The sequence below is a fragment of the Sinohyriopsis cumingii genome, chromosome 10 (assembly GCF_028554795.1).
Source record: "Sinohyriopsis cumingii isolate HCF-2022 chromosome 10, ASM2855479v2, whole genome shotgun sequence".
NCBI classification, from domain to species: Eukaryota; Metazoa; Mollusca; class Bivalvia; order Unionida; family Unionidae; genus Sinohyriopsis; species Sinohyriopsis cumingii.
Window position 1 is genome coordinate 26,183,479 of NC_142970.1, and position 18,427 is coordinate 26,201,905.

The following is an 18,427-nucleotide window of genomic DNA, read 5'->3' on the forward strand; positions in this document are numbered from 1 at the left end:
ATTTTTATGTTGGAGGACTTGATAAGTTCTTTTAAGTATTATCTAGGCATAAGCAGAATGGGATGTTCGCTTAATCTCAAAAGAGGGAAGATGTGTGGTATAATAGTTTTATGTGCTATTTCTAGCTAACAAATGCTCCCCATAATAACTGCACTATTAGAGAGGAACTCCTCCCCAGACGAGGGGCTCCGCGATCCATCATGGAAGCTAGTTGATGTGTACTTAGAACGTATGTGAATAAATACTTTAGTATAACAGCTGGAATTTCTCTTGTTTTGATGAAATGTTGTTGTTGTTGTTGTTTTTAGTAGTAGTAGGAGTAGTAGTAGTAGTCTTATAACAATAACAACGTAACCAGGGGCGCTTCCGTCGAGCCGAGTGCCACCGTCTTGCTATTTTTGTACAGAGAGGGTACCCCTCTTTACAGGACTCCTTTTTTTAAAAACTCTGATTGAACACATTTCATGGATAGCGGTAACATATTACGTCATAACGTACGTAAAGGAAACCCCTTTGGGTTTTCTTTTAAACTATAAATTATTAATAGGAATTTGATACGGCTTGGAGAAAAATTTCCTAAACAATACACAGAAATGTCTGGATCGAAGAGGGTTTCACGCGGAAGAGGTTTTATTTATGTATCTAACTTTGGAACGTGTCCAGAACTTTGTAACACTTATCTTCATTTCCTGGGGATAGAATTGTATTATAACATTACCACCCACCCACCCCAAAAAAACTTTAACGGAAGTACGTGTCAGTTGTCTCCCTTGAGCAGCTCGTAGCGTAGCAACCACAAGGGTCTATAATTTTACCAATAATGTACAAGGAAATCTGTGACAACACGATATCACCTTATCTGTAATATAACTATACATATACTTATAGTACAGATAAGATGATTTATTGTAAGGTACTTTATTGATAACGCGTCAGACTCATGTACCTGCCACAGCAATTGTATACTCACTGCCTGTAAAGATTGTTGTTACTGCTACCAGCTCAGTTTGTTTTTATTGATGCAATACTGTGTCAAACCCGCTTGATTCATTTTGGTATGAAATTAATGTGGTTGTAAAAATATTAATACAAATATTTACCGTATTTTATTTAGATATGTTTTTTTTTTTTTTTTTTTTTTTTTTTTTTTTTTTTTTTATTGCTAGAAGAATAAGACTCCCCACTATCTGTATTTGGTTAATTTTGTTAATTGTTGTTTAGGATACCCACAGCTTAGGCTTTTGTAGCATCAATCCTCTGCAAAGCATCTTCATTTTTCTATGATTTTATCATCCTTTTACCTATCCGCTCTGGTGACTAGTTGTTAGAGCGTCCGCATCTGATGCGCTAGGTCGCGGGTTTGAACCCCGGCCGAGTCATGCCAAGCACTTATCTAAAAAATGGTACTAACAACTGCCTCGCTAGGCGCACATCATTAAGGGGTTAGTGTTATGACTGGTCTGCTGGTGTCAGAATAATGTTACTGGGTCAGTACCGGATTAAACCCAGTCGAGGCCCTTAGGCAGTCGAAATCTTGCCCCCATCCCCGGCAAATTATCTCCTATTACGTTTTATCAATATTATTTTGATCCGTTGTCGTGGGGTCCATAGACCGGTGGATACTCTGCCTATTTGGTAATCCAGTACTAGAATTGGTGGCACATCATGCTACATGTCTGCGAGATAATGTCACAGTGCTAAACATCACTATAAATTGCCTTACGGCAGATATGGTAGCGATATGACTGAACGATTGTTAAAGCTATTTTAAAAATCTATAACACACACACACACACACATACACACACAGAATTTTACCCCGTTTAGAAAATAAGTTAATATTGTTATGGTACAAAAATATCAGCACAGTACAAATGTGCATTAAAACTATCCAAATAAGAGGTAAATATTTTTCTTAGGAAATATTAGAGATATTTTATATAAGCCTGCAATCATTATAGCAATATCTTTAGATGAATTAGTCTAAAAATGTATCGTACAGATAGGCATTTATAAAAAAAAAATACATGTATTGTCTTGTTACATTGTCTTGCTAGATTTATTTGAAAAGTAAGAAGGTTTATGTTCCCAATCCATTTTGATTTTCACTTTTAAATGACCGAAACACGAATAAGGACAAGCCTTTAACATATTGTTTCGTTTGGATCGGACATACTATCATAAATACAAATGCTCTGTAATTAAAAGTTAAAATTCTTGATTGACCGGACCACATTTTCCCCAAAATGTTCTTTTTTACACCACAAACATTTGTAAATTAGACATCAAGAAAAGTCTGGTTACATTAACTACTGACTGCCTGAGGAATTATCCCCCACCCCCACCCCAGCAAAAAAACATTTCATTACCTGATTTGTCTTCATTTTGTAAAAGAAATGCTCACCATTTTGAGAAAAAGAAAAAAAATTGCAGCCAATAAATTAACTTGTTTGCACTTGTTCTGATCATAAACCAAGAAAAGTATTATAATTTATTTATTAATTTGTTATTTCTGATGCTTTGCCCTTCACAAAATTACCATATTTATGAACGTGAGATGAAAATTTAAATTTGGCCCGTTATACTTCTTCCTCTATTCTGCATTTCTTTTTATTCATAAAATATCAATAATCTTTAGGTAGTTGTAGTTGACAAAGACATGTTAAATGTATGTAGGATGATAATTAAAGACGAGGCAGGTAATGTTTGTTGACAGATGCAATGCAACGATCTCGACAAGGGTCAGTACTTCTGTATCGAAAATGGACTCTTCCGGAACTCGGGACGAACATTGCAGAATGCATGTACAGAGTGAAGTCATGTTAGTTGTTGTTGTTTTTGTTGTTATGGGGTTTAACGCCATTTTTCAGCACAAGATAGGCTATACATGGCGGCCAGTATTAATGGTGGAGGGAGAACCCGGGAAAACTCCGGAAAGAACCACCGACCCACGAGAAGCTACCGACAAGCTTTCTCACATATGCACACTGACCGAGCCCGAGACTCGAACCCACGTAGACAGGTGAGATGGCAGTGATCCGTGACGGAGAGTGCTTTAGACCACTCGGCCACTCGGGGCCCCCATGTTAGTTGAAATAACAGCTGAACAAGTACATGGTGAGAAATGTTGATCATTTGAAAATAGTGTAATGAAAAATGAGTTCAATCGACGTAGAAGACTACAAAAACATCGACTGATAGATACTGGAGAAATATCATTTAAGTGTGAAGTGTGTGTGTTAAAATGTTTAATCAAAGTGAAAATTCAAAACTTAACATGGGGATTCATGCTGGAGAAAAACCATTTAAGTGTGAAGTGTGTGCTAAAATGTTTAATCAGAGTGGAAATTTAAAACAGCACACGAGAATACATACTGGAGAAAAACCATTTAAGTGTGAAGTATGCCATGAAAGGTTTAGTCAGAGTGGAAACTTAAAGCAGCACATGAGGATTCATTCGGGAGAAAAACCATATAAATGTGAACTGTGTGATAAAATGTTTAATCAGAGTGGACATTTAAAAATGCATATGAGAATGCATAGGCCTACTGGAGAAAAAACATTTAAGTGTGAAGTGTGTGATAAGATGTTTAATCAGAGTGGGGACTTAAAACTGCACACGAGGATTCATACTGGAGAAAAACCATATAAATGTGAACTGTGTGATAAAATGTTCAGTCTCAGAGGATATTTAAAACAGCACACGAGGATACATACTGGAGAAAAACCATTTAAGTGTGATGTATGTCATGAAAGGTTTAGTCAGAGTGGAAACTTAAAGCAGCACAAGAGAATTCATTCGGGAGAAAAACCATATAAATGTGAAGTGTGTGATAAAATGTTTAATCAGAGTGGACATTTAAAACAGCACATGAGGATTCATGCTGGAAAGAAACCATTCAAGTGTGAAGTGTGTGATAAAACGTTTAATGAGAGTGGACACTTAAAACTGCACATGAGGATTCATACTGGAGAGAAACCATTCAAGTGTGAAGTGTGTGATAAAATGTTTAATCAGAGTGGACATTTAAAAATGCACTTAAGGATACATACGGGAGAAAAACCATAAAAAGGTAAATTGTGTAATAAAATGTTTAATCACAGTGGACATTTCAAACTGCACATGGGGATACATATTGGGAAAAAACAATATAAGTGTGAAATGTGTGATAAAATGTTCAGTTGCAGTGCATATTTAAAGCAGCACACAATGATACATACTGAAAAGAAACCATAAAAGTGTGATGTGATGTTTTAAACTGATTAGTCGCCATGAAAATTTAAAATTTCACAAGAACATTCATACTGGAGAGAAACCATTCATCTGAAATATGTGATGGGAGGATTAATCAGTTTACATATTTTAAAATGTACATGAGAATACATATTGGAGAAAAGCCATATAAATGTGAATTGTGTCATAAAATGTTTGAGCACAGTCAGCAGGTAAACTGCACATTCAGAAACATTCTGGAGAAAAAACCATACAAGTGTGAAATGAGTGACTAAATGTTAAGTTGCAGCAGATATTGAACACAGCACTCAAGGATACATGCTGGAGAAAAACTATATAAGTGTGAAGTATGTGATCAAATGTTTAGTCGGGGTGTACGTTTAAGATGGCACATGGGCATTCATGATGGAGTAAAACCATGTAAGTGAAAAGTGATAAAATGTTTAATCAAAGTGGACATTTGACACTGCATATGAGCATTCTTACTGGAGAAAAAGCATTCAAGTCAAATTTTTGTCAACATATGTCTAGTAACCAAATAGGATGTACTTGGGGATACATTACTTTTTTTCCACATTTAAAAATATAACTCAGTTTCAAATCAAAATGAACCGTTTCAATATGATTTTGTCAGAGTTTTGTTCATTAATATATTTTGCAATACAAATGAACCTTTCTATGTTGTCTTCACATGATTCAGTAAGGCTTTGTGTGACTTTATTTGGCTTTTTATGGCTTAGTCAGCATTAGCAGTGTTTGCTAGGACCCAGGAGAAACCATTTAAGGGGGAAGTGTAAGATGAAATGTTATGATGTAGTGGAAAACTGATGGTGTACATGAGGATAAATATTTTAGAAAAATCATTTAAGAGTGAGGTATGTGATAAAATGTTTAATCAGTGTGGAGCTATAGGACTGTGCATGAAGATACATGATGGAGAAAAACCTTGTAAGTTGGAAATATGTCATTGCTCAAAGAAATTTGTTTTAGACATAGGCCCGAGGCTGGTGACTTAAATAAACCCAGAAGCCTTTACTGAAATTCCATAAGCCTGGATGCCAATTTCTACAAACCCCAAATTTTGCCTTTTTTAATATAGTGTCATCATTGCAATATATCATTCTGAATATGAATTCAGCAGGGTTTAAAATGGTTTATTGCTACTGCAGATGTTATTAGTGTGCATCACTACACTCAGTAGGGACTGGATGGTCCTGTTGTTCAAACTTCACTGCTGGATTCCAAGTGAATACTGGTCAGGACCAAGTTAATATATGTCGATGTGTTGTTTGCAGTATATGCAAATGATTAAACGCCTCCGGGCCCCGAGTGGCCAAGTGGTCTAATGCGCTCTCCAACACGGATCACTGCCATCTCACCTCTGTCTGCGTGGGTTCGAGTCTCGGGCTCAGCCAGTGTGGATATGTGAGAAAGCTTGCCGGTAGCTTCTCGTGGGTTGGTTGTTCTTTCCGGGGTTTTCCCGGGTTCTTCCTCCACCATTAATACTGGCCGCTAGCCTATCATGTGCTGAAAAATGGCGTTAAACCCTATAACAGCAACAGCATTAATAGCCTCCCCTTTATTTCTTTTTTGCTTTATGCTGGTGTGTTTCAAAAAGTGAAACTCCATCAACCAAGGGTTTTGAAATTGATTTTTGTTTTTTTGATGGCCAATTGCTTCCTGAGTCAGCTGCAGAAATGGATTACACTTGAACTTTATTCAGACAGCTGAAATGATCATGCAGTACATTCTGTATTATGCAGTAAAATCCAGCTTCCAATAAACAATGCTGCTGTTGCATATTGGAAAAAAAACATTTGAGTGTGAAGTATGTGAAAAAGATTTTCTCTTTAGAGACATCTAAAATTGTACATGATGATACATGCTAGAGAGAAAACATATGTATGAAGCATGGACCTGTAATGGAGACAAACATTTAAGCAGGAAGTGAGGACCATTACTGGAGAAAAACATTTAAACATTTATATGGTAGCCAATAATAAGTTGTAATGTATTCCAAAATTATTCCAAGATTCATTGTGAGAAATTATGTTATGTTCAGGCTCTTAATAATCGCAACAAGAAAAGAGTGAAGACAAAAAGCTTTGTAAAATTTAAGAAATAATGTATCTCCCAAAAAAACAAGGTAAAAATGAGGAAAAGAACTTACTTTTCTAAGAATCAAATGCAAAAATAAACCAGAATAATCCCAATCCTAGTAATAAAATTAATTCAGAGGTCTCGGAAATGCGTATTTGGATGCCAATTTTTTATCTGGTATGCAGAAAATCACTGAGGCGGGAGTCCTCCACATGCATGTAATAGGTGTGCGGCAAAATTCAAAGACTTGCCAGTCCTGCTTCAGCCTCCTGCTTTGTGGGAAAATGTGTTGATCAATTAGCTGTGCTGATATTTACAATGACTGAATTCAGTGACTGAAAAGACCCCTTAATGTACATACATTTTGCCATTATAAGAGTACATAAAAAAAGAACATGATGCAATATCTGGGCAGCAAGTTCAAAGGCTTTGACTGGTGGCTGGGTGGGAAATTTACTGATATTTCCAGTGATTTAATTTAGAGGCAGAAAGACCCAGAGATGTACATGTGGTCATTTATAAAAGTACATGAAATAAACAACTTTAGCTTTCGTTATTGTGTTCATTTCCGAATGTAGCGGAATAAGCAGTGCACGTGACCTCAGAATAAAGACATTCTGAGACTTAGACAAAATGCCATTCGTAAATTTGGATAAGTATTTTGGGGTTAAATGGCATACTTACAAAGATTGTAACGAGATTCAGAAGAGTGCTAAAGCTGCTAGAATAGATAGTTCAGATGGGACAGTAGCTAAGTGTAAGAAAGTGTGTGATGCCTAGCTTAGTGTTTGGAATAAGTCCTTACTTGGATTGACAAAATTCAGCCGCACTCTGAGGGGCGAACAAGAGCTATGTGTGTGTTATAAAAAATGTTGAAATTAAACTCAATGGCAACCAATAGTTCTTCTAAGTTTCATAGTTTTTGGGGTGGGCCAGGGTTCACGCTACCAGGCGAATTGGGTGACTACGTCGCCTAAAAATGTAAACTTCGCCTTCTTCTGTTAGGAAAGCGAAAACGACTTCGCCCTGTGATTATTTAAGAGGTACATTGACTGACCATTCTTTTGAAAAATGCCCCTCGCCTTAACCCTGTTAGTTTAAGTGTTGTAGCGAAATGTATTCATCAAGACATCAGTAGCTAAGCCTAGTTTTGATATCAGTTATGTTGACAAACAAACTCTTGCCCATTCACTAGCATAGGTTTTGATAGCTGATTGATCATGAACCCTTTTCTGAGTAAGGTAGCGACTGTCAATTTCCTGCATGATATCCTTTGATGATAAAACATGCAAACATGTGTTTTAAGATCAGAATCGGTGATCTGGATATATCTTAACTGCCCCTTGTACACTATTTCATCATAAAATTAGCTTGAAACTGTAAGTGAACCTTTAAGCCTAACGGGAAATAATGGCGGACTTCGCTAAGTCTGAGATGTACCAGTTTATTACATTGTATATTTTCGTAAATCATCGGGCAAATATATTCAGAAAAATATACAAAGCATTGAAAGCAAAGCCTTGGTATTATTTTATGAAAGATTTAACTTTAAAATGAAAATTATGTAGGTCAGAAACGTATTGGACAATGCTATGTTGTGGAATTCGCGAGATAAGCTGTTTTCTGACTTAAGACGTATTTGCGAAAATACGGAAAAAAAACAGCAATCAAATAATATTTAACTTTTGCCTAAAATTACTACAAGTACGTAGACAAATAAATAAACCATACATTTGCAATCCTGTCAATGCACTGTTGTAATGAAGCTATATTAAAGTGAGTGATTACATTACGAAAACCTCTCCATCTAAAAATAGATGCATTCACATCTGTGTTGATTATATAGGAAAGAAGGGACTGCAAACTTTGATAGTAGGACAACTATTTTTACCAAAATGAGAGTCTTAGACTCATAGTTTTAAAATCCTAGCGAGACCACTTAAAATGTTTTAATGAATTTTATTTTGAGTCCTGGCGAATATCCAAAATGGAAGGCAATGACATATACTGTAGTCAGTATAGCACTGATGTGTCAACAGTTCTTTGTTGATCCACAGAAAATAATTACTGAATAAAATTTCAATAAATGTCTTTGGCCAAGAATTCTGTATGAGCACTTAAATATTCCCAGGGAAAAGAATTAATCTGTTAGAATCCAAATAATTTGAAGAAAAAAATTAAAGTATTAAATTCCAACTGGTCAAAACAGAAAAACACCACCTTGACGTTGAAGTGTTTAAGCCCAACTGAAATTATATCTCAAAACATCACTATTAAATGTTGGTACTGCGCAAAACCGATGCCCATATGAGGGTCAACCTACCGGTAAAACCAGAATTTCGAGAACGTTGTAGAAGCTTTGTACGTCTAAAGTCACTTAGTCCCAGAACAGCCTCGATTCCACCCTATAAATCCCACAATAAAAATAATATAAAAAGTTGTTTATTTAAGCTTTTACTAAATCTGAATCAAGGTCATGAACTAGGTCAGCATTAAGATACAAAGTTCTAAAATTAGGTGCTTATGAAAAAACAGGTCAGAGTAATTTCAGGGAAATGTCAAATTCCAGTATAAAAGATTAAATTACTATAACATGCTATGGAATAAAAAAAAATTAAATCTAACAAAACAAACAATTAGATTAAATCAAATATAAATTATCAAATATACATAACACTATGATGATAAAATTAGACTCTTGTAAGGATAAGACATGGGTATAACAAATGTCCTTACTTACCAGTTATGTGCAGCAAGTCTGTTGTAGACCGTATGTAATCCATGTAATAGATAGCTTTTACGTATGTTACTTATATAGGTCATATGTCTGAGGCTATATTTTTGTACTATAAATGATTTACAGGAATTAAATGTGAAATACCTAATTCCTGAACTTATTCATTCTGATCATTATGTATCAAACTAAGGCACCAAACAACATGAACAAATGCAGATCCTGTTTTATCATGGACTAAATTCACATTGTGAAATACTCTAAAGTAACTTGTCAACAGAACATGTCAGTTTTTAGTTCCTCCTGGTTTTACACTTTGCAACAATCATTACTCCATCAATGGAACTTTACTCTTTACAAACTTAACAACAGCCTTCACTGTATCAAAGAAGGTGCTGTGTATATATATAACATTCTGAGAGAGTGATTTCTGTTAGGTGAAGTTGTTTCAATTTGCAGCATGCAACATGGAGAGATTGGTGGCATGCTTGTACACAAATTCATGTTAATTTGTCCTTGTATTTCACAGGTGGGAATCATTGGACAAAAATTTGTTATTGGAAAGGCTCTTTCAGTGTTGTTAATGTCAGTGTTACCAAGGACAGAAAAAGGAGTAACTTCAAAAAACAAAGAAACCACTGGAACCAAAATTACAGTTACAAAGAGAATAATGGAGATGGCATAATGATGTGATCTTAGTTGTAATTTCAAACAATATTCAAAGGAAACAAGATCAGTCAGGTGTCATTAGTTGAACTTTCAGTTCACATTATATTTGCATCCACACATTATATTGATTGATTTGCTTTTGGGTTGCAGTGTTCATGTTTGAAGGCTGATGAATGTTTGTAATGCAAACAGGTTATAATTGCAGATGATGTGTACATTTTAGTGATGTTATGCTAATTATGTTGACACAAAGTACATCGATCGGTTGTCATAAAGATGATACTGATCCAAACCAAATATTTCCCGTTCAAGCAAACATATTGTGCGCTCATTAAATGGTATGTCCTTGCATTGCTCTAGGCACGAACATTGCATTAAGGTGATGTTTTTCCTAACATTCTACACATGAATTTCAACTCTGTTCACATTATGTTCGTATCTGACAATATATTTTCAGGTAACATATAGATCCTTGTTTTCACAGGCTATTTGACAAAACGGTTGAAAGACGAGTGAATTCCTGAAAAAATCTATAAATACAATGCTACATGTGTAGACAAAATTCATTTCCGCCCACTGTGTCCTAAATATATCCATTGTGAAACAGAGAAAGAGAATTTTGTAGCAGACTAAATGATTATTTTGCGTTATTCTGCAACAATTATTTGAGCAAAAGAATACAATTAGCATAAAATTGTTTTCAACATTTTCACAAGCACAAGACATAATATCATTATTTAAAAACCTTTGTGCATTTATATATGAAATAAGATTATAAATAAGACATCACTTACAAAAGCAGAAAAGTATTCTGTGGTGGTGCTTGGTCTGAGAATTAAAAAAATATCCCTCTTGAATCCTTTCATAATAATGACAGTCTGCATCCCATGTGCCCCAAGTACAACGTTCAACACCTTTTTCTATTAAATTTTTGGTGATTTTCTGCGTAGTGTTTCACATCCAGTGCAATTTAATACGAAATTAATCAAGTAAGGTTTCATGTTTGTGAGTAAATACAGTGGATAACAACCCGTAACTAAGCATTGTAATCGATATCTACTTTTGATTGGTCATTGTGCCCAGTTTAATTGACATGTCAGAACTATCCTTTGCATCCCATACCACCCACAGACTGGAGCTCAAACTGACAGATACAACAAAATATTGTGTGGCATGATCACTTTGTGTGTAAATGACTGATCCAACAACTAGGATTAGTTCCGTGGTTCCTATTTTGTTTGCCGATTGAACAGCGTAAGTAGTAATAGGGGGCACCCAGATGCAATGGGGCTTCTGTTAAAGTAGGTCCTGGTACTCTGGGGACAAAGGGCATTTAACATGGGGAGTTTAACATAGGGAATGTTTAGCGACAATGGACTATGCTTGTTTAGGTACAATATGGGTGGAACATATGGGGTACCGTCACATTACTGAATAATGGCAAAAATGTTGCAAGTGGGTGACCTCAATCAAGCCAAATAGTGACGGGGTGGGGGTGGGGATTGAGCTCTAACACTTGTTTGGGCGGGAACTAACGGTACTGACCAGCACACACAAACATTGTCTGGCGGGGCGGAGACTCTTCCCGTTCATACAAAAATACAAACATCGCCTGGTGGAGCGGGATATATCACTTGATAGGCATATATAAATAAACAAAGACACAAATAGCGCAAGATAGCAACTTTTTTTGAGACAATGGGGTGGCCCTGAATAGGGTCTTTGGGTTTCTTCTTAGTTTTCTAATTTCTGTCATCTCATCTACACCTCCACTGGCCTCTAATTTTAATCACTACAGTCTTTTCTTCTCGTGTTTTTTTCTCCACTTATTTTTTTGCCTCCCTTTTTGCCCCATGATGGATGCACGCGCGCGAGTGTGCGTGCGTGCGTGCGTGCGTGTGTGTGTGTGCGTGTGTGAGTGCATGAGTGTAGGTCCTTTTTTTTAAAACATCAAAACCAAGAGACACTTACTTTTTCTTTCTGGTATGTTCTGGTTTAAATTTACAATCCAGTTCACAACACATCACTTAATAAAGTTCATTAGCCTCTTCTTTGTCATTGTTCAGTCTCTATTGTTTTAAAAATGCTTCACTCTCACAGGTATTTCCTCCTCTTCCTCATTTATTGATGTGTTTCTGTTCTTCCCTTTTGAATGGTACATTTTCTTCCTGTTCGGAATCCGTCTCTCCCTACTGTTCCTGTTGTTTCTTAGGGCAGTCTGAAGACCAATAACCTTTGTCTTGCCAACGATAACAGGTATATTGACTTTTGTCTCTTTTTGACGCTTGTCTTGTTTGTTTCACGTTGTGTTTGTTTGACGTTGTGTACATACTGAAGACCAGTACCCTTTCTTCCGATAGATATAGCAATTATCTTGACTTTCATCTTGAAAAGAGGGGAAGTAGTCCGTCTGTTTCTATGAAGAAAATCTTCGTATGATGCATCGCAACGCTCTGATAAAAATCTGGATCTTTGTTGGCTCTTCAATCTTTCTGATCGGTTTCAGAGTGAATTGAATACTTGGAGGGAAGACACTGGCCCTTTTTATAGTGAAGTCAATGTCCTGATATTGATATAAAGGGGGCCATGTCATTTAAGATGCAATCGTTTGACTTTTTGCAATCAAGATGGAACGATCACTTCGTGGACAAAGGAGAAGAAAGTAAGTGGCAGAAACGTGACTTATCGCCTCGATCAGTAGCTGAAATCTTGCCTCAGATTTATGACAGCGAATTTGGAGATGACATGAGTGCGCCGAAAAATCATACCCAGAGAGTCTTCGTCAAACTAAAGTCCACCACCACTAGTAAACCTTGCAAAGTGCTACCACATTTGAGAGACAGACAAACGCTACTCTATAAATTTAGAACAACAGACTACACGTGCACGGTGAAGGTTAAAGATTTCAAGTCCGACGTACCACTGGAGAAAGCAGAAGAGGTCATCACCGATGTTTGGGATTCTTTGTTAGCCGAACAGAAATAGCAATGTCAAACCAAGGAAGACCATCACTTGAGACTTTTCGTTTCTCACGACAGCCTGAAGTCCCTTTTTTGGATCGAGTTTAGCAACTCAGCAGAATTGACACGTTCCAAAGTCATCGACAGGATTCAACATGTGCATCGATTTACCGGCAAGTTTCACATCACCGATGGAAAAGCGACACTGTTCATGACACACGTTTCTCTTCCCAAAGGGACTAGATGCAAAAAAGGTGTTATTGGTAGACGATCTTCTCAGCACCAATACGAGTCACGTCGTAATTAACAACCATCAAGACAAGATGAGTTTAGCCCGTGTCATCGTGGGAAGACTAACGTATGCAGACTAGAATGACACAGCAGAGTGGAAACGAGCCTGGGAGAACGTTCGAAAATCGACCCAAGTCAAACAATAAAGAGAGGAAGAACTCCTGTTACAGAGAATGGGGCCATCCAATGATACAATCTTTGGCATTCCTGAAATGCAAAAATTGCAAGGCGCCTTAGCTCTTTGCTACACCTTGTAAGTACACAGTCAAGAAGTGCGCGGACCTCTGTTGTTTCGAGGCAAACATTTCAAAGATGGAAAACATTCATGTCTGTCATCATGATGAACATTTCGTTGTCATTACCAGTATCTCATGATTCCTGTGATACAGTTATCACTGTGAGAAACGTGACTATGGGTATAACAAACGAGAGCAACACAAGCATTGTGTATATAATTGTGAGAGATGTTTTCACTCAAAAACTGTCTTTGAAGGACAGCAACGAGTGCATTGCCCAACTTTTCAACGCAATTTGTCATCCCTCTCTGTTACCAACAACATATTAGCAAGTGCCAGCTTCGGTGACCTAGTGGTTAGAGTGTCCACCTCGGATGTGGGAGGTCGTGGATTCGATATCCGGCTGAGTCATACCAAAGAATTACAAAAATGGTACTAACATCTGCCTCGATTAGCACTTAGCATTAAGAGGTTAGTGTTAGGAATGGTCGGCCTGGTGTCAGGATAATGTGACTGGGTGGGACATTATGCTACATGTCTGAAACACGACGCCTCAGTGCTAGGCATCATAAAAAACTCCCACACTGCAGACATCGTAGCGATATGAGTGAAAAAATGTGAAAGCTACGGTAAAAATCCAAATCACACACATTCTCACCAACAACATCTGAAGGCAAAGGTTCACAGCAGACAAGTGCTTGCCAATTTCTGAGATTGTGCCCTAGTTGTGGACAAGGCATATGTACCAATAGTACCAAGTTACACGTATGTCGAGGAAAGAAGCGATGTCACATTTGTTACCGAATCGTGTACTTGGAACACGAATGCTACATTCAAAATACCATTCCAAACATCAAGAGGAATATGATCAGAAGAAAGGCAATGTCATCCTTTCGATTTAGAATGTATGCTTGAGACTGACATTCACATTCCAAACTTCTGATATGCTCATCGAGCGTGCGAGATGTTCACCCAAGAACCTAACTTTAGTTATTGCCCTCACTGCAGTAAGATTCATGGATAGCGTGAACAAATCTTTCGAGGACCTAACACGCTGGCGGATGTTGCCCAATGGATCTTAGACCCCATCGACGAGACGTGAAGCCAAGAGGACATCGAACGATACAGAGATTGTCATCGTCATGCCACAGTGATGGCTCACAATTTCTCGGGATACGATGAATAATTTCTTCTCAAATATTTTTCAAAGCAAAACACCGAACGTCCTAAAGTAACTTTGAACAGCGCCAAAGTAATTTCCATACAAAGTGGGGAAAGTGCAGTTTTAAAGATTCGATGAGTTACTTGGCATGCCATTGATGGGAATGTCTAAAACATTTGGAATGACAGTAATGGCCAAAGGCTATTTCAGCATTTTTTCAATGCTGAAACCAATCAATACGTCGTTCAACCCCATTTGCCCGAGGCTTACTACTACGACCCCGACAACATTCGCACCGAACAAAGAGAGGCTTCTAAGCTTGGTACCACACTCATGCCTCGGACCCCTTCAACTTTCAGAAAGAAAGGTAATTTATTGTCGAACGGTAGTGGATACTTTACGGAGTTGCTGTGGAAAATTTCGAGAACTGTTCATGGAGCACGGATGGGTCGATCATTTGAAAGAAGCATGCACCATTGTCTAAGCGTGTTCCGTAGTGTACTGCCAATGATTCATGCCTGAAAACATCCTGACTGTCGCAAACCCTCAAACGACGATCTTTGTCAGACGTCAATATTCGGTCAAAGCCCGACGCAGGCTACATTACTTTTGTAACAAGGTAGACCAATGGATTCAACATGCCCGATACGGAGGAGGTGAAAAGACCATCAGAAGATATTCAGTTAATAGTTGGGATATATGAGTTCAACCGTTGATTATTTTATGTATGCGCCATTAGTTGGCCTCAACGTGGCACTAAATGTCAATTTTTACAAGGGACCATAGAAAACGTTTACTAGGCCAATTGTCAGTGACGCTTTAGGTTAGAACAGCAAGGATGCCAAGTGGTGAGAATGTGGGAACACGAGTATGATCATCGTTTCAAAATCAATTCCTAGTTTAAAGGCATCGTGGAAAGGTACAGGTTTCCAGACCCTCTGAACCCACAGGACCGTTTGTACTGAGGACGGACGAATGCCACCTGTTTGCTGTACCACGCCGACGAGGAGAAAGGACAAGAAATAAAAAACTTTGACATATGTTCGCCTTATCCTTACATGTGCAAATATTGTCACTTTACCAAGGGCACCCGCAATTGCTGACGAAACAAATCGATCTAGACAACTTTCGAAAATACAGAGGATTGATTAAGTGCAAAGTCTAGCCTGTACCATCCCGTTTTATCTCACCGTTGCCAAGGAAAACTGATGTTTCCCTTGTGCAATACTTGTGTCGAAACGTGTAACCAAGACCGATCTTGTCAGCACACCCAGGAAGAACACGCCTTGACGATAACGTGGGTCAGCGTGCAATTGTTTAAGGCTCTGGACCTGGGATACCAATTGTTAGAAGTGTACGAAATTTACCACCTTCCAAAGTTAGAACAATACCACAAGGGTGATGAAACACAGAAAGGCATTTTCGCAGACTATGTGGATGCCTTTTTGAAACTGAAACAGGAAGCCAGCAGCTGTCCTTACTGGTGCCACGCTCCCGAACATCAATATAAATTTAAGCAAGAAATACTTGGAGCAGGAAGGCATCCCTTTATACCACGTGGAGAAAAACAAAGGAAGTCGATCGATTGCCAAAGTAATGTTAAACTGCTTTAACAGAACCTTCCCGGTACTTTGAGATGATTCACGACAAAAACAAATGGATAAAACAGTGGACATCTTTCATGAAGATATGATCTTAGTCAACAATGATGAAGAACTGAACTTTGTAGATGAATTTGGAAATGCCACAAGTGCGGCCTACGTGACAGCCCATGCTCTCTTAAAATTGTACCAAGTTTTAGAACTGTTAGGAGATCGTGTGCTGTATTTTGGCCCGGACAGTTTCATCTACATCGATCGCGTGGGTCATCGGCACCCTGACATCGAATGAGACCATTTCGGAGCACCTCAACGACAAAATTCTAAGTTTTGTTAACTGCGGTACTAAAAAGTACGGCTACCAATAGCGGGACTCAAAAGGAGAAGTACACACAGAGTGTAAAGTCAAAGGTTTGACTCGCAATTTCTGCACCAGTCAAGTGGTGAATTTGGGGTACTGAAAGAAGCCTTGCAGTCTGGAGAGAATCAAGATATTAAAGTGACCACCTACAAGCCTCACAAGATTATACGTTTAGCAACACAGCAAATTGTCAGTCGTGTTTTGGAAAAAGTGTATAAAATTGTGTACCAGAAACATGTGCGGATTCCCAGTCATCTCACGTTACCGTACACAAGAGATATGAATCATTTCACACAGCAAGTATCAAGCGAGAGAAAGCTAAAGTGCGATGATGTGCCTTGCGATTGCAGGGATGCCGTACGCTGTGACCTCAGCGATTCGGTACCACATCATGGGAACCTGCTATGACTAAATCGACATGACATCATGGGACTTTTGCTATGACTACTAATAACACTGAACCTACAATGGAAAGTGATGCTTTTTTGTGTCAAACCTGAGGGATGCGAAAGCGATGCCACAATTTATCATACACTTCTCACTTAACTGGTTTTCATATTCTATGTCATCAACCACGTGAAACCATTCGGCAACGACCCTACTAATGTCATCCAACCCTAAGCAAACAACTACGGATTTCACTGTACCCTCATCTAAATACGCCTGTGAAATAAGAATATTCGTTCCCTGTGCGTTTGTCTGAATACTGCGACTTTGAAAGTCGATTCCAAACCTTCCAAGGGAAATGGCCTAAATATCTGGGAGGACCTACCCCCAAAGAATTAGCCAGATCCGGATTTATCTACTCGGGCGAAGGTGATAATATAAATGCTTCAGTTGCTTGTGTCACTTCACCAGTGGGATCAGAAAGATTCCGCTGAAACATGCTGTAAGGTCTCCGCACTGTCACTACCTACCTCTATTGGGACGACCTTAGTAATATCTGGATGGACACTTTTCAAGAGAAAATTCGTGGTTTGCCTGTGGAGTTGAGAGAACGCATTTACCAAGAGTTTGTTAAATACAAGTGAAAAGCAAACTCAGAATCATTTCTCCATTTTTAAACGATGCTCATGTCCAAAATAAACGAGTACTGATTATGAAAGGAAAGGACACTACTACAGTCACAAAAATAAACGAGGCTATTATCCACGACCCAGCTATACGTTATTCTTGGAGGACATTGGATATGTACTTTACAAGAGAAAATTCGTGGTTTGCCTGTGGAGTAGGGAGATCGCATTTAACGAGTTTGTCAGATAACAAGTTAAATGCAAAAAAACAATTGCATCCTAACAATTATCAACTTTTAAATTACCCATGGTATCTGAATGTCATAAGAGACTTGATTCACTTGAAAATTTTCAAATTCTCGGACCTTCAAAAACTAACGGATATCGATGTACTTATTTCAAGATTCAAACATTTTATTTTAAGATTCCAGACGGCAAGGAACTGGAACAGTATTACAAAAACTGTTCAAATTTATCAGCGTATGTATGGAATCAACCAGCGGACATCACACTTTTACAAGCATCCGTTTGTAATCGTATGTTAGGTGTGTCAACAAATACTGTTTGTGTAAGGATAGACTACAGGGTGAAAGTGCCTCAGAAGAAACTATACCTTATTATTTATCAAATTCATCAAGTAAAGAAAAGGAAACTTGAATAAAACTAAGTGGCATTCAGAAGTGATCCTCAGCGTGGGTATAAACACTGGTTGACATTGTCATGGATACTTTGCAAGAGAACATTTGTGATTTGCCTCTGTAGTTGAGAGAACGCATTTGCCAGAGTTTTTCAAACTACAAGTTCATCGCAAAGTTTAATTGCATCCGTTACGTCATCGATGTTTAAACAAATGGTACCTGAATGCTATAAAGGGACTGATTCACGTTAAAGGGTTCCAATGGGCAGATATTGTTCAGCTGGACGAGGACCAGAATAATTTAGTTGCCAGTCACCCTACTTCTTACATGCAAACCATATTTCAGCGAATCCAGAGGAAGAGTTAGAGGATTACAAAAGTCTTTTACACGACTAGTCTTGGTTCAAGAGGAAACGTCTGTACGACATGTTA

At 38.0% G+C, this 18,427-nt stretch overlaps 1 protein-coding gene across 1 annotated transcript; it reads left to right on the top strand.

The window, feature by feature from the left end:
* The first annotated feature begins 2,828 nt into the window (after nt 1-2,828).
* LOC149789783 (uncharacterized) lies at nt 2,829-9,306 on the top strand. The gene has a single exon (XM_089971783.1). The coding sequence runs from the start codon at nt 3,245-3,247 to the stop codon at nt 4,067-4,069; it is 825 nt and encodes a 274-aa protein (XP_089827909.1). The 5' UTR covers nt 2,829-3,244; the 3' UTR covers nt 4,070-9,306.
* Nucleotides 9,307-18,427: the final 9,121 nt, after the last annotated feature.